This window comes from Artibeus jamaicensis, unplaced genomic scaffold (assembly GCF_021234435.1).
Source record: "Artibeus jamaicensis isolate MK-2021 breed Jamaican fruit bat unplaced genomic scaffold, CSHL_Jam_final contig_585, whole genome shotgun sequence".
Classification (NCBI taxonomy): Eukaryota; Metazoa; Chordata; class Mammalia; order Chiroptera; family Phyllostomidae; genus Artibeus; species Artibeus jamaicensis.
In genome coordinates, this window is record NW_026521894.1 from 14,033,322 (window position 1) to 14,057,059 (window position 23,738).

General features: G+C 37.3%; 1 protein-coding gene across 1 annotated transcript in view; it reads right to left on the reverse strand.

Moving 5' to 3' along the window:
- Positions 1-23,738, reverse strand: part of SESN3 (sestrin 3) — an 87,168-nt gene that overhangs the window by 20,849 nt on the left and 42,581 nt on the right. The window contains exons 2-6 of the mRNA XM_037163435.2: positions 20,736-20,801; positions 9,119-9,316; positions 7,489-7,671; positions 3,147-3,383; positions 2,352-2,526 (exon numbers count right to left, since the gene is read on the reverse strand). Coding sequence (XP_037019330.1) covers positions 2,352-2,526; positions 3,147-3,383; positions 7,489-7,671; positions 9,119-9,316; positions 20,736-20,801 — 859 coding nt within the window. The remainder of the gene's footprint in view (positions 1-2,351; positions 2,527-3,146; positions 3,384-7,488; positions 7,672-9,118; positions 9,317-20,735; positions 20,802-23,738) is intronic.

The window sequence follows — 23,738 nt, forward strand, 5'->3', positions numbered from 1 at the left end:
ACAGAACAAAACTCCAGTAAAAAAAAAGCCTAAATAAAATGGAGACTAGCAATCTATCAGATGCAGAGCTCAACACTGGTTATAAGGATGTTCAAGGAACTTAGGACCTCAATAGCTTAAAAAAAACATCCAGTCAAAAACAAAGGATACACTAATTGAAATAAAAAACAATTTATAGGAAATCAACAACAGAATGGATAAACCCAAGAATTTAATCAGCAATTTGATTTGGAACATAATAAAGCAAAACACAACCCATCAGAACAGCTTGGAGGAGGGGGGTTGGGAGATATTAGGGTATTAAGTGGTAATCAAAAAAATATAATAAAGATTAAAAAAAAGAACAGTAAGAAGAAAAATGAATCCAAAAAAAGGAGAATAGTATAACAAGCCTCTGGGGCAACTTCAAACATTCCAAAAATTCGAATCATAGGATTGTTGAAAGGAGAAGAGAAAGGGCAAGAAATTGAAAACCTACTTGAAAAAATGAAAGAAAACTTCTCTAACTTGGTGAAGGAAGTGATAATCAAGTCCGGAAATGTAGGGGACTGGTTTGTGTAAGTCTGGCAAATGTGACTCAGCTCTGTATGGAAAACCTACAGAAGCGAAGTGGTGGGCAAGAGCCAGATCTTCAAACCGAGTTTTCTCATGGGAATCAGGCCTAGAAAATGCATATAGATTGTTATGGCTTGCTCTTGCTAAAAACTCCATCACCCTGGTCTAAAACAAAAAATATGTATTGTCCATCTTCAAGGTAATTTCCAAAGCTTGTATAAGTTCTCCCAAGGACAGAGTTAATCAGCTCATCGCCATTCCCCTCTGCATGTTATTTTTATTTTCTTGATTGTACCTAAAATGTAGACAATAATATTCTATGTAATAGATAATAAATCTTTCTCTGATGTAAGACCCCAGGAAAACAATAAAAGGCTGTCTAGGCAAGGGTCAAGGCGCTCCCCTCTTGAGGGAGTGGCTGAGGCACCATAGGCACTCTCCCCTTGAGAGAGTAGTCGTGCCTGTTCCCTTTTTCTCCACAGGATTGTTGTTGCCTGTGCATTCATTCTTGTGGTAAGCCACAACAGGCGGACTCTGCTGGCCAGTGTCCGCCACATCTGGCACCCAGGAACAGCGATACAAAGGCCATCAGCCACACAGGAAGTACAGAAGAGTCCTGAACAAGATGAACCCAAAAAGGCCCACATCAAGACACATCAAAATTAAAATGCCAAACATTAAATACAAAGAACGAATCTTAAAAGCAGCAAGAGAAAAGCAGTTAGTTACCTACCAGGGGTCCCATAACTCTGTCAGTTGATTTCTCAACAGAAGCTTTGCAGGCCAGAAGGAGTTGGCAAGAAATATTCGAAGAGATGAAAAGCAAGAACCTACAACATTACTCTACTCAGCAAAACTATTATTTAGATTTGAAGGGCAGTTAAAAAGGTCCCCAGATAAGAAAACCTAAAGGAGTTTTTCACCACCAAACGAGTATTATATGAAATGTTAAAGGGTCTTCTTTAAGAAGAAAAGATTAAAAATATAAACAATAAAATGGCAAAATTAACTCTATCAACAACTGAACCTAAAAAACAAACAAGCAGAACTGAAACAGAATCATTAAATAAATAGATAGATAAATATTATGTAAAGACTTTGAAAGGTTTAAGTTTTTCTTGAGTTTGTGCTATTTTAATAACATTTATTATGTGGTGTTTGATAGTCATAATTGAAAAATTTCCCTCCTATTTTAAAATCTCTTAGGAGTATTAGATAAAAATGCATTTTTAAGACTATAGTAAGGAAGCCTAGCTTTAAATATGGAATAAATTCCTCCAAATTTGATCTAAGCAAATGACCCTAATAATATATTTTTATAAAATTCCAAAGATTTCTCCAAAGAATGCAAACGCTAGTACAATGTAATTTTAGAACTAATCTGGAAAAGTGGCAGTGTGAGAACAGTCCTCCTACATACTCTCCACCCACAAAAGAGGCAAAGATATTTAAAAAAATATATCTATTGAAACAGGATTTCACTTTTTAAAAATCACAAAGGTAGGATGAATTAAATATTTCTATCTAATTTTAAAGCAACCAGTCTGCTTTGGATAGCATTTTATCCGGGATATAGTATGGACTAGAAAGTTCCTCCCAACTGGATCTGAAATACATTCAAAGACGTACCAACACAGAATAGAAAGCAGTATCACGCATACCATCTAAAACATATAGAAGGTGAATGAAATAAAAGGAACATGGAGCAGAATCATTTTTACATATCCACATGGAAAATACTGAAGGTGGCCTGTCAGCATTCCAACAACAACTGAAAGTGGGGAAAACAGTGGCACCTGAATGAGGAAATGAATGGAAAGTATCTCCAGAGACAACGAAAAGACTTTCTTTCTTCTCCTTCTCAAAACGAGTGGTCATTTCTTCCTGAGATGTGTCTTCATCTTCCCTTTCTTCTTGAAGCCTTTTCATTCGTTCCATTAAGGCCTCTAGCTCACTTAGAGAATCTACAATCTGGGGTCAGATAAGATAATGTTGGTGTTATTAATAATAAAAATTATTCCTGTAAACATAAAAATTATTCCTGTAAACATCTCTGCCTCCCAATGTCACCTTATTATGTACAGTAGCATAAGCACTGTTATTAAGTTCCTAAGTGGGTTTTTGACTAACTCCAAAGAACACCTTATGACAGATTCAAACATGTCCAGAAGTATGATGTTTTTGCTTCAGTTATACATATACAAAGTTTGTAAGTATAAATATATTTAATCTAGAATTCTAGGATTTAGTATGTGTTAAATTATATTATAGTTTATTTTTTTTAAATGAAGCTTCAAATATTTTTTAAATTTTGCTGTCATAAGATACATTCTCTCTTGGTTGTTCCAGCATCTTACAGACTAAAGATATATTGAACTATTTTAGTCTATACTATTTTTAACAATATCTGCTGTAAAAGCCTCTTTAAGACTATTCAGAACTTCAGGTACAGGTTAAATTTTTATAGTAACAAAAATTATGCTAAAATTTTCAAGTATATATATATGCTGTTTAATTGGAGATTATCTTTAGATATTTTTAATGTTAGGAAGTTTAAAGGCAAAACAGTAAAGAGAGTTAAGAGAACTGACCCCAAAGTTGTTGCCTGTAAGAGATGCATTCTCTATGTTGTTGTCATTGGCAAGGTCACAAACGCAGAAATTGTTGACTGGTATTAGCCTGAATCCATTGGAGATTTCTGGATCTCTCTCTGGATTGATGCCACTACCAAAAACGAAGCTTGCCAAAGCATGAAAATGTGCCAGTAGGACCACAGCATGTACCAGTTCAGGCAGAGACCAATTATTTTCTCCAGTTTTGACAAGTTTCTGAAACAAGAAGGCAAATCAGAGTAAAAAAGAAAATCAAAAGAATGCTACAAAGAAATTTTAGAAAGCATAGAAAATGGACCAAATTTTCTTTGTGTTCATTTATAGTAATAAAACTTAAAACTTCCTTTTAAAAATGTTTCGGGAGACTTGACTTAGGATGGTACACATACAATACAGTGTACAGATGACATGTTGTACAGTTGTGCACCTGAAGCCTACAGTTATGTTGACTGGTGAAAAGCCAATAAATTCAATGAAAAGGAAAAACTAGTTCATATATTATTGAAACATATGAAAAATATTCCATATATTTCAATAATGTATGAAATATATTATTGAAATATAATATAGTATATGAAATATAACACATGAAAAATATTTCATATATTACTGAAATATATGGAATATTAAGCTACCTTAAAAATTCACATAAAAATCCAATTCATTAAGCCAATAGCATCCACTTTTTAAAATTTCATTGAATAATTTAATATTGCTTATTTGTGTGCTCATAAAGCATTCACTTTTACCATCTTTTCTGATAAAGACAGACTCTACAGGAGATGATAGAAAGTGTAGAACACTATCTCACGTGACTAAAAACTAAAATTTTCAAAGCACTTTTTATATGCTACTGGACTTGAAATGCACTTGCGATGGAATCACATTCACTTGTGAATTGCCATCAAAAACAGCAATTCTTTCATTTTCATTTTTCCCAACAGCCAACTCCATCTACGAATCCACCAGGGATTCTTTCCCAGCAGCGTTCGTTCTCTTCTCTCTCTGTCCATCCATCTCTTTCTTGGTGTGTGTGTCCTGCTACTCCCTGCAAATCTAAACTTTTCATTTGGCTCACTTGAAGCATAAAAACCAAGACCAAAAAAATGTTTTTATTTTACTCCCCGTCATTTAACTACATGCACACACACAAATTTATTACAAAAGTTCAGGGAAAAGGAAAAAATCATATTCTACCATCTTAATATAACTTTTATTCACCTTTTTTATTTTTATAAGCATAATTATGTAATTAGAGTATACATTTATTTTGTTTTTCAAACTTCATTTTTTGACATGTTCATTTCTCAAAGGTTACAGTTTGGTATTAATATTTAAGCATGGGCTAGACTGTCTGGAATGGGTGTACAGAATCACTTCTCCTTTCCTTTACTGTCAGACATACAAACTGCTTCTGAATTATTTTTGTTTACTTGCTACCATAAATAGCATAATCATGCTATAGCTTTGTCCATATTTTAGACATAATTCCTGAAAAGATTTTTAGGGCAAAAAGTATTAATATTTTTGTGACTTGATAATATTGCCAAAGAGCTTTCTGAAAAAATTCGTAGAATTTGCAATGCTTTTTCCAGTCTTTCTAGGATTACCATTAAATCTGAAAGCACAGCCAACATGCAACACTTCAAATATCTCACCTCATATTTATTTCTTTTACTTCTTATAATCTGGTTTCTTTCTAAAAAAAAAAACACACCCCCAAACAAATAAAAAAAACCCTGACACTACACCTGACTATTTCTTTTTAGTACTTATCCTATGTGATCTCTGCAGATTTTACATGTTCCTCACTTCCTTCTTAAAATCAATCTCCATGACTTCAGCAATTTCACTACTTTTTGAACCCTTTCCACCCTGAGGTGATTTTTCTTCTCTCCCTACTCCACAAGGTTGGCTTGCTCTTCTCTATCCATGATCTTTTCTTAACACGATTTCTCTCTGGGTGGATCATTCATTCCTTCCACCTGACCTTTGCTTATCCGTAAATAACTGTCCAATTTTACTTCTACTCTATCCTTCATTTTGAGCTACAGCCCTGTAGTTCTCCAGTAACTGGACATCATTGTACAGATGTCACAGTCTTCTGTTCTCAGGCCTGTGTATGATCTGCTCATGGCACTGCCTTCTGCCTAGACAGGAAGGTACGGAACTCTTAAAATAATTCTTCTGGCTACCCCTTTTCTCTATCCTCAAGTTCTGCCAGTCACCAAGTCCTGCTTATTCTTATGCAAAATGATTACATAAAGACTCTGATCCTTCCTCTTCATCTCTCCATGGTTTAAAAAAATCACCTCACAAGTGGATCACTGCAACTGTTTCATGACTGGCTTCCTTGCTTCTAGTCTGTATCATATGTAATTTATCTTCTGCATCAACAAATATGCTCATATTACAACTCAACTCAAAACCTGTAATGGCTCTTTTTTTTTTAAAAGATTTTATTTATTTATTTATTTATCTTTAGAAAGAGGGGAAGGGAAGGAGAAAGAGAGTTAGAGAAGCAACGTGTGGTTGCCCTCCCTTGTCCCCCACTGGGAACCTGGCCTGCAACCTAGGCATGTGCCCTTACCAGGAATTGAACCAGCGACCCTTTGGTTTGCAGCCCACACTCAATCCACTGAGCTATACCAGCCAGGACCCTGTAATGGCTCTTGATTCATCATATTATAGTGATCTCTAAGCTCTTCTGAGCACATGTATTTCTAACAGCAACATTTGGGGTCCGTCCCCTGTTAGTATATACATTTATTTATAAATCAATATATATGTATCCAATTTTATATAGAATAGTTATATACATGTACTATAATATTAATACTATGAAAAAATATAAAAGAATGACATAGAATACACGCAAACCTTTTCTAACATTTTGAAGGACTGCCTTGTGCACCCTGTCAGATACCTACCATAACTCGGGGGACTGTGACTTTCTGGGGGTGAAACACAAATACAGTATTCACTGGGTCATATAATACAATCCTAATTCTTTCCATTTCTTATCTCTGCCTTATACGGCCATTCCTCCACTTCAGTAACTTAAAGCTATTAGCTACTTTTCCAACATTTTGTAATATTTCATACTCTACTCTCTGACTGAAATGTCCGCCTCTACTTGGAAACTCCCACTTCTTCTTCATGGCCTACCTCGAATGTTACCTCTTTTGGGAAACCTCCTGATCCGGTTCTCTTTTCTCACACACTCATACACTTGTGCTGTGATTACTGTCATTGCCTCCCTGTCTATCCTCCTCTAGTCTCCAAGCATGTCCAAGGGCAGTGTCTATCTTTTTAGATCCACCGAAGTTACTGAAATAAAGTAATTAACTTGTGACACAAAAGTAATGAGCAATTCCTTTACCTAACGTATTACCAAACCAGAACATGTCAGGACAGCATTGTTCTTCACAGATCCCCAAATAGAGAACTAAAATCTGAGCACATAACAGACTGACAAAAGTTAAGCTTGGTTTAACTGGGCAAATAGCTAACAAAAATAAGAGGATTTTTTTTTTTTTAAAAAAAAAGGACATCTTGATGCATTAGAGATTTTAATACCTAAGGCTTGTATATAATAATTTAGATGGTAGCTCCTATTTATTAGTTACTAAGTGCCATGCACAGTGTGAAGGATATTATAAAAAAACCACCTCACCCTGGAGGCCTTTGATGGAAGTCCTTTCAAAGTGCAAGTGCTTTAGTCTATCACAACTCTAATTCTCACCTGTGCTCTAGCTTCTAGAGGCATTTAAGCATTTGCAAACCAGCTGGCAAATTACTTTTTATTTGCAAAATTATTTTGAGGAAATCTTAAAATTACGAAGATGTTAGAACCTGAGAAGAGCTTAGAACACATTTAATTCAGGCCCCTTATTTTACAGTGGGGGAACTGCTGAGGCCCGCAGAAGTTAATCCACCGAAGGCCACAAATTTGTGAGTAACAGAGGAGAGACTGGAGCCCAAGTATCTTATCACGTTAGTGTATCTTCTCTGTTCTACCCAATACTAGAAAACAGAAGTCAACATTTCTCGTTGCCACTCACTAAAGCACTTTTCAAGTTAATTGCTGATTATTTAAAGAGAAGAAATCATACTTAAACTAAACCCACTTTCCTATGTATTTATCCGCATAAACCCACTTTCCTATGTATTTTTCCGCATACATAAATGTACTATTGTGTTTTTCAAGTTCCTAATATGTAAGTTTTTAAGTCTTAAGCAAAACACTTAACTGAGTAATTAATTCTTAGTTAGAATCATTAGTAAGTATCTTTTTTTATTTCAAAGAAACACTCAGTACCTGAATGTGCTCTTTTGTGATCAGCCAGGGTCGGTGTGCTAGCAGCTTATTTATTTCATTAAGATTTTTCAGTCTTTGTGGTACATATTCCAAACCATTCAACCACTCAGCAATACCTCCCGTCTTCAGAAATTCATCCACATGCATGTTTATTAAGTATGAACACTGATGTCTAGCTGCAGCCTAGAACACAAAGAGTTACTCAATAAAATGATCATAGTAGAGTCCATTTCTACTATTGCTAAACAAAAATATAGATGGAATTCATAATTTTTATAGCTAAGAATTCTTTTCTTACTGAATCCTCCTTCTCCTAAAACTCAGATCACGATGCCATAGATCCTTGAGTCAATATATGAACCTGACACTTGTATAAGCACATAAAGTATCGCATGAAGCCAGTTACTTCCTAGAAGTTGGTACCAATCAGCTTAGAAGCCACTTTCTTGTTTTGTTAAGAAAATATGTCATTTCATTATGGTAAACTGTATCAACTGTATTCTATTTATAAAAATAAAATCTCATTACCTGGAATTCTACCAATTCAAAATGCATCCTGATTGGGTAATTCTCTTACTCCCTTTGGTATAACTGTGACCTCAGTCCTATCTATACAGATCACTCTATGGAGAAGAAACTGAAAGTCACTGACTCCTTCCTATGCAGTCAAAATCAGCCTTGATACCGACAATTTGGTAAATCCAAACAAAGTAGACTTTAAAGTGCTCCATTCCTCAGGGCTCCTCAGTAAAATAGTATTGTTTTATTTTATTTTCTATATTTTGTTTCTTAGTGTATGAGCATTCTAGGTCTGCTTTCAGCCTGATTTGCAACAAAATCTTAAACTAAAATTATTTTCTTAGTCAAGTTCATAATTCGGTTTAACAGAATGCTGCCCTTTTTTGTGTTTGTTTAAAACTTCAGTGAGAGTAGAAACAAGATAGTCAAATGAAACCTGGTGAAACTAATCTACCGACTCCGACTCCCGGGCTAGCTGCTGGCTGTCAGCCCAGCTGGTCTGCACCTTGAAGTACACAGCCCTTGCTAGTGTTCTCATTCCTCCTTTTCTCCAGTAATAGTTTAACTGTAGCACTGTTCTTCCTTTCTACCCTTCTCACTCCTGCTACTTCTCATCCCAATTTATAACTCTCTCTCTCCTCCCCAAACATTCACTAGTTAACTAGTACCAAGTACTATACTTAGAAAGATTACAATTCATTTAAGAATGCTTCTCTTACCCCGAGTCTCCACTGGTGCTAATACTTTCCTCTTAGTTAACCAAAGTAGTAATTATTTTCATGTATAAAATACTAAATAAAATGTCTCATACTCTTATTTTAATAATAAAAGCAAGACATCAAAAGCAAAAACAAAACTTGTGGGATATTACTTTGGCCCCCTACAAGCATCTTTAATCACAAGAGATCAAATACGGAAAATAACATTAATAAAAATTAAATGAGAAATTTCCCACACATTAAATAGCTTAAAACATACAGGATGTACACTCAAGTAATCTGGTATCCAAAGTCACAGCATTCTTCAAGTTTTAGGTCCTTAGAATTACACCGAGCTCTACACACTCACAAACACAACACTACAAGGGAGAAGGACCAAGGAGCGCAGTCACCATGATTGCGATGTAGTGCCTGTGTGATAGAGGAAGGGGGCCGTCCATGCGCAGCATGTAGAACTGGCTCCGCAGGAACGACTCTAGGTACTGCGTATGCAGACTCATGACCTGGGTGATGTTGTCCAGGCGACCAGATGTTGAGTATTCTTCCACGAGAAAGTTAGTACGTTCGTCCACTGTGTTTGCTTGGATAACCTTACAACCGAGAAACCCAAAACAAGGTAATTATTGAGAAGTAAACATATCTTTGCTTTACATAAATTATGCCACTTTTGAGGCATAGGAGATGTTCTTTTGATATTAACAGACACTGAAATTACAAGTGCTTATATGGGAAACAGGAGTAAAGAAGAAAGCACCACTCATTTTTGGCTCTGGTACTATAAATTATTAAACAGCAAATGTCAAATTATCAAATATTATACACACAGCTATGAAACTGGAGGGGGAAGCTCCCATCTGCTTTGCCAGGAACATAAGGCAAATTTTTCAGGGCTCACTTGCACGGCCATTGTCAAATCAATTTGCAGTGAGGCAAAAGCATGGCATTCAATTACATACATTTATAATTTTATCTCAACAGCCAATGAAGATGTTTAATCATATTATCTTTAAACAAGTATTTTCAGTCTCATCCTTTGCTTTTGTTATTCAATATTAAAAAGAGGCCTTCTGAGGTTTTTTTAGGGACAAAGGAAAATACGATAGTTTGTAGGAAAGTCTTAATTTAAAAATCAATAACAACACTAGAGGACTGTCATTTCTATTTTGAGACTATTGTATTAATTACAAAAAAAGATAAAAGTTATTAATAGGGACACCCTCCATTCTAGGGAATCAATAGAGCTTACTCAAAAACAGGTTATTTACATATACTTTCATACACAATGACACCTTGGGCATCACACCAAGAATGGGCTCGAAGGGTGTAAAAAGCTTATTAACACCTTGTAGAAGGACCCAGCTCTGTGGGAATGAATAAATATGACATGCATATTTCTAGTACTGGTTCATTATTTATTGACATTCTAGAGTTTTAGACTTTAGAAGAATGTATTTCTCATATCACACCCAAAATTAAATGCAAGTTCATGCACCTAGTTAGCAGCACAGCCTGACTGAGAATCCAGATCTCCTAAGGGCCAGGCAAAAGGGTCTTTCCAAGGACCCACACTGTTAGTAAGAAACTTCTGTCAACTGGCTGGCTCCATAGGCTCTTCTTAAAATAAGTTACACAAAAGACATTACTGACTGAGAAAAATTTAATCCCAGAGAAAATACAATATTTGAAAAGTGTAAATTGCAGGGAAATGTTAATTACAATGGTATATAAAAATTTTTAAATGATAAAAAATTGTTTTTCAAGTAGTTTTCTGTCTTTTACTCCCATCCCAGCCCACCCATCCAACCCTCCCCACCTCCCTCCCATTTCCACCCCCCTAATTTTTGTCCATGTGTCTTTTATACTTGTTCCCGTAAACCCTTCCCTTTTTCCCCTTAAATTCCCTCCCCTCCCCACTCTGGGCACTGTCAACCTGTTCTCTATTTCAGTGTCTTTGGTTATATTTTGCTTGTTTGTTTGTTTTGTTGTTTAGGTTCCTGTTAAAGGTGAGATCATATGGTATTTGTCTTTCACCGCCTGGCTTATTTCACTCAGCACAATGTTTTCCAGTTCCATCCATGCTGTTGCAAAGGGTAGGAGCTCCTCTTTTCTTTCTGCTGCATAGAATTCCATTGTGTAAATGTATCAGAGTTTTTGGATCCATTCATTTACTGATGGGCACCTTGGTTGCTTCCAGCACTTAACTATTGTAAATTGTGCTGCTATAAACATTGGGGTGCACAGGTTCTTTTGGATGGGTGTTTTAGGGTTCTTAGGGTATAAAACTAGCACTGGAATTGCTGGGTCAAAAGGCAGCTCCATTTTTAGTTTTCTGAGAAAATTCCGTACTGTTTTCCATAGTGGTTGTACCAGTCTGCAATCCGACCAACGGTGAACTAAGGTCCCCTTTTCTCCACAACCTCTCCAACACTTGTTGTTTGTTGCTTTGTATATATGATGGCCATTCTCAATGGTGTGAGGTGGTATCTCATTGTGGTTTTAATTTGCATCTCTCTGATAGCTAGCGATATTGAGCATCTTTTCATGTGTCTCTGGATCCTCTGTATGTCCTCCATGGACAAGTATCTGTTCAAGTCTTCTGCCCATTTTTTAATTGGGTTGCTTGTCTTCTTAGAGTGGAGTCATGTAAATTCTTTATATATTTTGGAGATTAAACCCTTGTCTGAGATATCATTGGCAAATATGTTTTCCCATACAGCTGATTCTCTTTTTATTTTAATCCTGTTTTCTTTAGCCATGCAGAAGCTTTTTATTTTGATGAGATCCCATTTGTTTATTCTTTCCTTTATGTCCCTTGCTCTAGGGGACATATTAGTAAAAATGTTGCTGTGTAAAATATCTGAGATTTTCCTGCCTATGTCCTCCTCTAGGACCTTAATGGTGTTACGGCTTATATTTAAGTCTTCTATCCACCTTGAATTTATTTTTGTGTATGGTGTGAGTTGGTGCTCAAGTTTCATTTTTTTGAATGCAGCTGTCCAGTCCTCCCAACACCATTTGTTGAAGAGGCTCTTACTCCATTATATGTTGCTGCTCCCTTTGTCAAATATTAATTGACCATAGAGACTTGGGTTTATTTCTGGGCTCTCTGTTCTGTTCCACTGGTCCATGTGCCTGTTTTTTTTAATTTTTTATTGATTATGCTGTTACAGTTGTTCTATTCCCCCTTTATTCCCCTCCACCCTACCCCTCATCCCCACCATTACCCCCCCCTTTAGTTTATGACCATGTGTCTCAAGTCCTTTAGATTCTATATTTCCCATGCTATTCTTGCCCCCCCATCTATTTTCTATCTACTGTCTATGCTACTTATTTTCTGTACCTTCTCCCCACTTCTCCTCCTCCCACTCCCCTGTTGCTAACCCTCCTTGAGATCTTCATTTCTATGTTTCCACTTCTAATCTAGCTGTCCTTTTAGTTTGCTTTCGTTTTAGGTGTGGTTGTTAATAACTGTGAGCTTGTTGTCCTTTCACTGTTCATGTTTCTTTAACTTCTTTTTCTTAGATAAGTCCCTTTAACATTTCATATAATAAGGGCTTGGTGATGATTAACTCCTTAAATTTGATCTTATCTGAGAAGCACTTTATCTGTCCTTCCATTTTAAATGAAAGTTTTGCTGGATAGAGCAATCTTGGTTGTAGGTCTTTAGATTTCATGACTTGGAATACCTCTTTCCAGCCCCTTCTTGCCTGTAAGGTCTCCTTTGAGAAATCCGCTGACAGTCTGATGGGGACTCCTTTGTAGGTGACTGTCCCCTTAGCTCTTGCTGCTTCTAGGATTCTCTCCTTCATTTTAATCTTGGCTAATGTAATTACGATGTGCCTTGGTGTGTTCCTTCTTGGGTCCAACTTCTTTGGTACTCTCTGAGCTTCCTGGATTTCCTGGAAGTCTATTGCCTTTGCCAGATTGGGGAAATTCTCCTTTATTATTTGTTCAAATAAGTTTTCCACTGGTGGCTGTGCCTTTCCCCCTTCTGGTACCCCTATAATTCGGATGTTGGAGCGTTTAAAGATGTCCTGGAGGTTCCTAAGACTCTCCTCATTTCTTTGAATTCTTGCTTCTTGACTCTTTTCTGTTTGGCCATTATTTGCTTTCTTCTGGTCCACTCCATTGATTTGAGTCCCAGTTTCCTTTTCATTGCTATTGGTTTCCTGTGCAATTCCATTCATTTCAATTAGTTTCGCCTTCATATATTTGTCTAATTTGTCGGTATAATCAACCAGTTCTGTGAGGATCCTGATCACCAATGTTTTAAACTGTGCATCTGTGAGTTTTGCTATTTCTTCATCGCTTAGATCTATTGGCTCTGGGGCTCTGAGATCCTCCTGTGCCATTCTTGGTCTGTTCGGGCCCTTTAAGTGTGAGAAGCGGCGCCTTGGATTCCCAGGTCGCTGGGTTGTGACGCTGTATGTGGGGGCGTGGCCAGAGCGGGGGAATGGCGACCCCCTCTGCCGCTTCTCACAGCTGGGTGCGGAGGAGCAGTGCCTTAGGTGGTTCACCTGGGCCGGGCCACTCAGAGTCGCTGGGTTATGACGCTGTATGTGGAGGTAGGGTCAGAGCAGGGAAATGGCGGCGCCCTCCACTGCCACTTGCCGTGGGGACCTGCCGGCCCGGTCCAACCGCCCACTCCCTCGCCTGTCCACCCGCGTACAAATGCACGACCTCAGTCAACACGCAGCCCTGGGCCGGCTGTCTCCCCCGCGGTCGCTCGCTGGGTCGCTCACTAGGTCTGACCCTGCGCCTGCCCGGGCCTGAGTGTGTCTGGCCGAGTCTTCCTGTGCAACCCTGCTCCGCCAGCCGCTGGTTTCGCCCCTTACCGGTCAGGCTGAAGAATTTGTTGTTAACGGACTTCCGAAAAGTTCAATTTTCCGTGTTCTGGCTGTGTTTTCTGTTGCTAATATTTAGTTTTCTCTAATCTTGGTTGTGTGAGAAGGCACGGCACATCCACCTATGCCTCCATCTTGGCGGAAGTCCATGTGCCTGTTTTTATACCAGTATCAGGCTGTTTTGATTACAGTGCCTTGTAATACAGTTTGGGATCAGGTATTGTGATCCCTCCTATTTTGTTCTTTCTCAAAATTGCAGCCGCTATTCAAGGTTGTTTATGGTTCCATATGAATTTTTGAAGTGTTTGGTCTATGTCTGTGAAATATGCTATTGGTACTTTAATAGGTGTTGAATTGAACCTGTAAATTTCTTGGGTAGTATAGACATTTTGATGTTAATTCTTCCGATCCATGAACACAGTATATGTTTCCATTTGTTTGTGTCTTCCTTGATTTCTTTCTCCAGCATTGTATAGTTTTCTGTGTACAGGTCTTTTACCTCCTCGGTTAGATTTATTCCTAGGTACTTTATTTTTCTTTTTGCTGTATCGAATGGGATTTTTTCCCCTTGATTTCTGCTTCTGCTGTTTCATTGTTGGTATACAAAAATGCCTTTAATTTCTGGATATTGACTTTGTATCCTGCTGTTTTGCCAAGCAGTTTTTGGGTGTAGTTTATAGGGTTTTCTATGTACACTGTCATGTCATCTGCAAACAATGATAGTTTTGTTTCCTCCTTTCCGATTTGGATGACTATTATTTCCTTTTCTTGTCTGATCACTGTGGCTAAAACTTCCAATCCTATACTGAATAGAAGTGGTGAAAGTGGACAACCTTGTCTTGTTCCTGAGTTTAGTGGAAAAACTTTTACTTTTTGCCCAATGAGTATGATGTTGGCTGTAGGTCTCTCATATATGGCCTTTATTATATTGAGGAATACTCCCTCTATTCCCACTTTGCTGAGTGTTTTTATCATAAATGGGTGTTGTACCTTATCAAAAGCTTTTTCCACATCTATTGATATGATCATGTGGTTTTTGTCTTAGTTTTTGTTTATGTGATGTATTACATTTACTGATTTGCGAATATCAAACCATCCTTGCATCCCTGGGATGAATCCCACTTGGTCATGGTATATGATCTTTTTGATATACTGTTGGATGCGATTTGCCAATATTTTGTTGAGGATTTTAGCGTCTATGTTCATCAGTGATATTGGCCTGAAGTTTTCTTTCTTTGTTGTGTCTCTATCTGGTTTTGGAATTAGGATGATGCTTGCTTCATAAAAAGAGTTTGGGAGTCTTCCATCATTTTGGGTTTTTTGGAATAGTCTGTGAAGGATGGGGGTTAGCTCTTCCTTAAATATTTTGTAGAATTCTCCTGTGAAACCATCCAGTCCAGAGCTTTTGTGTGTCGGGAGTTTTTTGATTACTGCTTGAATTTCTCCTGCTTCTCCTTCATTGAGTTTTGGAAGATTATATTTTTCTAGAAATTTGTCCATTTCACCTAGGTTTTCAAATTTCTTGGCATACAGTTCTTCATAGTTATTTCTTACAATCCTTTGTTATTTCTTTGGTGTTAGTCATAGTCTCTCCTCTTTCATTTCTGATTGTGTTTATGTGGGTCATCTTTCTTTTTTTCTTAATGAGCCTGCTTAAAGGATTGTTGATTTTGTTTATTTTTTCAAAGAACCAGCTCCTGGATTCATTGATCCTTAGAATTGTGCTTTTAGTCTCTATGTCATTTAATTCTGCTCTGATCTTGGTTATTTTCTTCCTTCTACTAGATCTGGCCTATCTTTGTTGTTCATTAAGTTCTTGTAGGTGTTGGGTTAGGTTGTTTGTTTGAAATGTTTCTATCTTTTTTAGGTAGACCTGTATTGCTATAAACTTCCCTCTCAGGACTGCCTTCGCTGTGCCCCATAAATTTTGAGTTGTTGTGAGTTCATTTTCATTTGTTTCCAGAAACTCTTTTATTTGTTCTCTAATTTCCTTCTTGACCCATTCATCGTCTAATAGCACGCTATTCAGTCTCCATGAGTTTGAGTGTTTGGGGTTGTTTCCCTTGGGGTTGTTTTCTAGTTTCAATCCCTTGTGGTCAGAGAAGATGCTTGGTATAATTTCAATTTTCGTGAATTTGTTGAGGCTTATTTTGTGTCCCATCATGTGATTTATCTTTGAAAACGTTCCATGTGCATTTGAAAAGAATGTGTATTTAGCTTCTTTGGGATGAAGGGCTCTGTATATATCAGTTAAGTCCATTTCATCTAGGGCATTGTTCAATGCCATAATATCTTTGTTGATATTATGTTTGGAAGATCTGTCCATTTTTGACAGTGGGGTGTTAAAATCCCCTACTGTAATTGTGTTGCTGTCAATATCTTTTCTTGAAGTCCTCTAAGATTTTCTTTATGTATTTGGGTGCTCCTACATTGGGTGCATATATATTTACAATGTTTACGTCTTCTTGGTGGATTCTTCTCTTGAGTATTATGAAGTGACCTTCTGGGTTTCTCTTTACGGCTCTTTTTTTGAAGTCTATTTTGTCTGATATGAGTATTGCTACCCTGGCCTTTTTTTCCTGTTTGCTTGGAAAATTTGCTTCCAGTCCTTTACTTTCAATCTGTGTAGGTCTTTTGTCCTGAGGTGGGTCTCTTGCAGGCAGCATATGTGTGGGTCATGCTTTCTTATCCATTCAGTTATTCTATGTCTTTTGGTTATACCATTTAATCCATTTACATTTAAGGTTATTATTGATAGGTACTTAGTCACTGTCATTTTCGTACCAGTGTTCCTCTCTCTCTCTTTTCCTTCCTTTCCTTAAAGCAGTCCCTTTAGCATGTCTTGCAAAGCTGATTTGGTGGAGGTGTATTCTTTTAGACCTCTTTTGTCCGGAAAGGTCCTTATTTGGCCTTCTATCTTGATTGAGAGCCTTGGTGGATAAAGTAGCCTTGGTTGCAGGCTTCTGGTTCTCATTACTTAGAATATTTTTTGCTGTTCTCTTCTAGCTTGGAGCGTTTCCATTGAGAAGTCAGCTGATAACCTTATCGGGGTTCCTTTGTATGTTATTTTCCTTTTTCCCTTGCTGCCTTTAAGATTCTCTCTTTGTCTTGGAATTTTGCCATTTTAATTATTATGTGTCTTGAAGTGGGCCTCTTAGGGTTCAATCTTGATTGGGACTCTCTGTGTTTCCTGGATTTGTGTGACTTTTTCTCTCATCAAATTAGGGAAGTTTTCCATCATTACTTTTTCAAATACGTTTTGTATGCCTTTGTCGTCGTCTTCTCCTTTTGGTATCCCTATTATTCGAATATTATTATGTTTCATATTGTCTTGTATTTTTCTTAATCCCTCCTCATTCTTTCTTAGCCTCTTTCCCTTTTCTTGTTCTTTTTGAGTGTTTTTTTCTACTTTGTCCTCCAGCTTGCTGTTCTGATCTGCTTTATCTATCCTGCTTTTGATTTCTCCTACTGTGTTCAGATATTGTATTCTTCATTTCCTCCTGGCCCTTGTTGATAGTTTCTATTTCCTTTTTCATGTTGATATAGTTTGCAGTGAGTTCATTGTAGTTTCCCTGTAGTTTCTGGTAATGCACTGTGAGCTCATGGAGCGTCCTGATAACCATTGCTTTGAACTCAGTATCTGATAGTTGACTTGCTTCTATTTCATTTTGCATTCTTTCTGAGGCTTCCTCTTTTCCTTTCATTTGGGGATTCTTTGTCTTCCAAATGAAAATTGTTTGCGAGACTCTTCTTGTTAGCCTCGGCTTCTTAAATTGATCTGTTCTGGCTCCCTGAGTTTATGGCATGAACTTCTGTGGTAGAATATCTGTGAGATTCAGTGGTGCAGTCTCCTTTGGGTATCCTGGTATTCACCTCTTCCACCTACTCTTTTTTATGATCATTTGGAGGGGTAAGAAAAAATGGTTTAAGACAGCAAGAGAGTATTCTATGCTATTTACAGTAGCAGCAGGCAGAGAAGAGATAGGAGATCCTTTGGCTATGTATAGTGTTAACCATGATCTTCGGCCCAACTAGCCATCTTTTAGAAAGGATAGTAGACTCTTGTTGGGGAGGGAAGGATTGTGAGTTGGATCTAGAAAGCAATGAGGTTGTGGGGGGTCAGATTCTGAGGTAAGGTGAGAGTAAAGGATAGTAAATAGGTGTACTGTGTTAGAGAATAGAGTTAACCACTACAGTAATAGAGTTCAGGAAACTGTGAAGTGGGCTAAGATCTGGGAGGGGTGTTGTGTAGTATTTACAGCAGTATGGAACAGCTATTATTTGTAATAACATTAGAGCAACAGTCATATGACAGAACCTATGAGATCTAGATAACAAGAATAGGGAGCATAGGACCGTCAACAGTGAAGTGAAGGACAGTAAATTAGCAATAAACTATGAATGAGAGAACAGGGGAAATCTGTCAAATGATACAATATAACAAGCCAAGAAAAGAAGACTAACCAGAAAGAAGAGGAATACAAAATTATTATTCAAATAAAAGATGTAAGAATAATGAAAAATAATAATACAAATATGCAATAACTTGCAGGTTCTGTGTAATAGCAAAGTGAAATTTGTGTCTCTGTCTCAGCTGTTGGGATTCCCCCTCTTTGGGTCCAACTCTGGTTTTTTCACAGTTCCGGGTTTTTGGGTCTCACTTGTGGGTATTTAAAAAAAAATGCAGACTAAGGAAGGAAGAGATAAAATTGGAAAGAAAGGAAGAAGGAATAAAACAAGAAAGAAGGAAAGCAAAAGGAATTGAGAGACAAAAATTTAAAAATATAAAATTACTTAAAAAAATCAAACAAAGAAAAAACAAACAAAAAAACCCCTCTTGCTGGTTTCAAACTGGCCGAACCAGTTTTTCTGTTCTTGCTGGCTGCAGCAGGCTGAGGGGCAACTGATATGCTTTTCTCCCTTCCTGTTTAGCATTCAGTCAGCCTCAGGCACACATTCCCCAGGGCTGGTCAGGCACTCTCCCCAGAGCTAGCCCGGGGCTCCTCTGCAGGGCCCTGGGTGTGGGCTCCAAGTCTCCTGAGGTGCTCTCTCTCTGGGTTCATGGGTGTGAGCTCCAGGCCTTTCGTGAAGGTGTGCTCTCTCTCTGGGTCCACAGGTGTGGGTCCCAGGCATTCCACAAAGCCCTCTCTCTCTCAGGGTTGTAGGTGGGCACGAGACCATCAGGGCACTCAGGTGCACACTCTTCCCAGGGCTATGCGTGGGTGCTCGAAGCCCCCGTGTGTTTGCCACTTAGTCCTTACTCCCCTCTCTGCGACTTCAAGCAACCAGGTCTCTCCTGGTGCTGACAGAACCCTGTTTGGCTAGGAAGGGAGAGCCAACCCAGCTCTCCCAAGAACCCTGTGGCCAGCCCAGCAGGCACCGGGCCTAGGGCTGCAGCCTCCATGCTTAATTACAATGGTATAAAAAAGCAATTTCAATTTAGCTCACTATAAAGCCAGATATATATATGTTCATTTATACATTTCCCCCATTTTGTCAACCAGAGGGGTCAAGATTATTAAAAACATAACAGGATCTAGATAAATTACATACAATTAGGGATAGGATATTTGTTGTTTTTGTTTTGCTTTCCCCAGCAGAAGTTATTTAACTGATGCCTAACATGCATTAATAAATGATTCATATGATAAGACAGATCCTGAAAACAGTGGTGGCTTCAGCAAATCAGGCTATTTTCAAATACATACTATGAAAATGATTGTATCAGGAAATCTTTATGTGTGTGTGTGTGTGTGTGTGTGTGTGTATACACACACATACATACACATACACACAGGTTCTGGCACAAATAATGTCTGCTCAAGTGTGGATTATAGGGTAATAATATGCATATAATAATTCAGTTTTAATTTGAACATTTCACCCAAAATGTCATATGGTGTGCTTGCTGTTATGTTACAGAATTACATGCCTATGATTTTTGTAACAAAAGATTTTGTAATTTTAAAAAGGGGGCATTATTGTGCCAGACCCTATGTGTGTGTTGTGTGCATATGTGTGTGTGTGTGTATGTATATACAGCCCCTATGTTGTATGAGGGAAATAGGCACGGCCTACTAGCACAAGCTAGTAGGTGCCTACTGCATGGTCACCACCTAGATCAGCTACAGTCACTGAACTCCAAAATGTTACTGCTACCTTTCATGGAGTATTTTCATTTAAATTACAAGGTCACAAAAAAAGTGAAATGAAGGTAAAGAAACTGCTGACTTTGGCAATGACCTGGCATGTATTATGTGAATTCTCCTCATCCTTCTTCTAAGACGATGCCTGACACATAATAGTTGTTCTATAAATATTTGTTGACTAATTTCAGAACAATATGGGGATAATATTGGTGCTTTAAGATAAATGCTATTTTGGCAATATGTGTGAAATCAGCATATATAACGGAGTTAATAACTCCTTGAAGCAAAGAAAAATTCCTTGATTAGTGGTTCTCAAACTTTTCTTAGCCCAGGTATACCTGGAGAGGCATCTAGGAATCTAGAAGGTACTGCACTTTGCTGTGACCCTCATAGAGATGTACACCCACATGACAGGCACAAATCTTTTACTGATTTTAATTTCCTTTGAATCATTTTACAACCTTTCTTGCATTCACCACCTAGACTCCCCACCCTCAACAAAGGTACAAACTGTAACAGAGACTCTAACATTCTGTGCAATCAAGGCTTAAGGCCAAATGAAAAGAATAACCACTAGTGACATAATACCATGTTCTGTTCAATAACAGGTTTAATAAGGCAACTTAACAAACAGGTTTAGTTGGGAAACTCATTTCAAAATATCTTTTCCTAACATTTAATAATCTATAATCACCATGAAACAGTGGTTATTTTAAAACCTAAAACCTTCAGATTACTATTAAATTTTATTACTGCTTGGAGCTTTGCTCAGAAAAGTTATATTTGAAATCAAATATGCTAAAATTGATGTTTCTTATCTTGCAGTACAATTATATTAGGCAGATTATTACATACACAGTCTTTTTAGTGAAGTTGAAAAGAAAATATCTCTGTGGTTTTCTGATGTGTAAATAATAAATAAAAGCAAAACACATGTTTATTTCCACAGTAAAAATAAAGATATTCTTTTATATAATTATTTATCACTCTATGTATTGTAAGACAGATAAACTTACTTCCTTCTCTGGAATAAAGGCACTTGGTCCTCTTGTCAAAGGTTGAGACACTCTGATTTTTTTATCCTGTTTTTAAAAGAAAAGTTTTATACATTAATGATGACTTTCTAAGAAAATGTTAACTTGGTGCAAATTGATTGCTAAGGTACTAAAATAAACAGAATTATGTAAAAGCGGAGTAAGTGTTAGGCCTCAGATAGATGATAACCCACAGAACCACTGTACGAATAAGATAATGGGGCAAACTCCCACCACAGTGCTGAGAGCACAGTAGGCTCCTAAAATGTCATTCCTCAGTCATACTCTACAGCACCATGGATTTTTAGTCTACAGTTGACATGACTGAAAACTATGAACCTCCACAGTAAAATCCTACATAATAGTATACTAATAGTATATCTCAAATTGAAAGCTAAAGGTTAAATTCAAAGAATCAAATTACAGACAACTTCCCAAAGCAATAACCTGACCTTTATAAAAAATGAAATAAAATAGGAATAATTATATTTAACTTTTAAAGCTTAAAGAAAAATGTAAAACTTGGAGAAGTAAAGGTTAATTTTACCTAAGAAATGGGAGAATACAATAATGCTTATTGTTACACTTGCTACTCTATTTAGTATTAACTGTATCTAATTTAGTATTAGACTGACAATAGTATGTCAATCTGTTATTTTTTATGTTATAAATTTTAAAAAATATTTTATTTATTTTTAGAGAGAGGGAATTGGAAGGAGAAAGAGAAGTAGAGAAACATCAATGTGCGGTTGCCTCTTGAATGTCCCTGCTGGGGTCCCCACAACCCAGGCATGTGCCGACAGGGAACTGAACCAGCAACCCTTTGGTTTGCAGGCCCATGCTCAATCCACTGAACCACACCAGCCAGGGCTGTTATAAATTTTTTTTGATAATTGTTTTAATTAAAAAATATTTTGAGCCCTGTCCTGGCAGCTAAGTTGGTTAGATGGTTGTCCCAATACGCTAAGGTTGAAGGTCTGATCCCCGGTCAGGGCACATACAAGAATCAACCAATAAATGCATTAATAAGTGGGACAACAAATCAATATTTCTCTCTCCCTTCCTCTCTCTAAAATTAATAAATTAAAAAAATATTTTGGTGTCCTCATTTAAGTGTGATTATCTATAAGCCTCAAAATCCCAATCAGGGAGTCATTCCCTTCTCCGTAGGCATGTTGAGGAGCAGGAATAGTCAAAACGAGGCTCTCAGGCTTTGAAGTCCTTCTTAGCATGAAGAAGAGATAGGACAAATAGTCACTTAATTTTCTGTAATAGAAGTAATATTTTAAAGTTGTGAAAAAGCCCTCCAAAACTATAACATAAAGACAGGGACTATGCCATGGTTTATAAAGACCCTAAACACTGAGAGGGAAATTAAAGAGCACAGGAACAGATGTCTACTGGAAGGGGGTAGATTAAGCTTTAGGTGCCACCAAGCCCACCTCAGGAAGCATCTAAACTGAGAACGTTGCTCCAGGTGGTTCCTCATCTGAGGTGGCGATATGGCTTTTACATGACTTTGTCTCCTGGCCATAGCCAACTAGGCCAGTGATTTTCAACCCTTTTCATCTCATGGTACACATAAATGAATTACTAAAATTCTGTGGCACACCAAAAAAAATTGTGTTTTTGCTGACTGGACCTCCAAAAAAAGTATAATTTTGGTTCATTCACACTGATGACTAGTGTTGTTGGCTGATCTCATTTTGTTTGACAATTTAAAAGAAAAGAGGTCCATGTCCCTGACTAAATAGTCAGGTATTTCAAGTTTTAAAAAACTCTTGTGGCACACTGGTTGAAAACTGCTGATCTAGACCAACAGATACAGAAGTTGATCTGCAGCCCACGAATTCCCTGATAAAGTTCTGCCTAAGTAGAGTTGGGGGTAATTAGCTGAACCAGTAAAATTCTAGAATACTAGAAGTAACACGGGAGTACTCGAGTTCTATGAAAGTAATGTAACCCAATGGAGAGAAGAGAAAACAGCGCTCAGAAGGAGAAGCGAAGAGAAAATAATGAAGCACCGGAGTAAGAATCAACAGGAGCCTACTTCTCAGGGAAAACCACTAGAGTTTCTATGGATTCACCAAAGGGAAGCCGAATCATGATTCTCTTCTCTCTCCCTTCCTCCCTCCTTTCTTCATTCTTCTTTTTCTCTGCACAAAGTAAATGAGTCTTTTTGTTCCTTACAAACAGCCTACCAAACACAAAATAGTTGCTTAAGTTCCTTACCTTATTAGGAAGCAGTCACAAACAAATTGGTAAAAGTAGGCAGGTAGGCATTCAATGATTTTTTGAGAGCCTAATCAGATCGCTGATAGACACTGTGCATACACCATAACAAAACAGGGACTGTCCCTTTGAGCTTGGCACAAAATTACCATTTATTTTCAGGGTTCTATGGAAATAAATATATTAAGTAATGATCATCTTAAACTGGTAAGTTTTCAGAAAGAACTAGACATCTGGGTTATATTTATAAAGTGATGAGAAATATGTCTCAATTTAGTGGTAAAGCCCACTAGAGGACTCCATGTAAAAAAACAGAAATTTCAAATTTCTAAGATTGGTTATTTCTTGCCTACATCAACTATGAATCCCCATTTACCAAGAAAAATAATTTATGAGAAAATAAAAGATTTCTTCCCCTTTCCTGTTCTCTGTAAGTTATAGAAAATAAAATTTCAAATACTGTATTTAATACGGCCTAATGCACTATTGTCTGAAAAGCAACCCCTTTATAACTGATCATTACAAATGAACAAAGCAGAGAAAATTACTTTGAGGACAAATCATAGGTTTGAAGAAAAAAATGCCAATATGGGGATAAATGGGATCTTTTCATTGTATTTATAAAATACATAAAATTAATAGAAACTATAAGGAGAAATAAAAGTGTACAAAGGGAATCTGGAGATGCAGAATGATTACTAACATTATCTCTTTATGAAAATCGCTATTTGATGTATTTATCAATTGAATTTA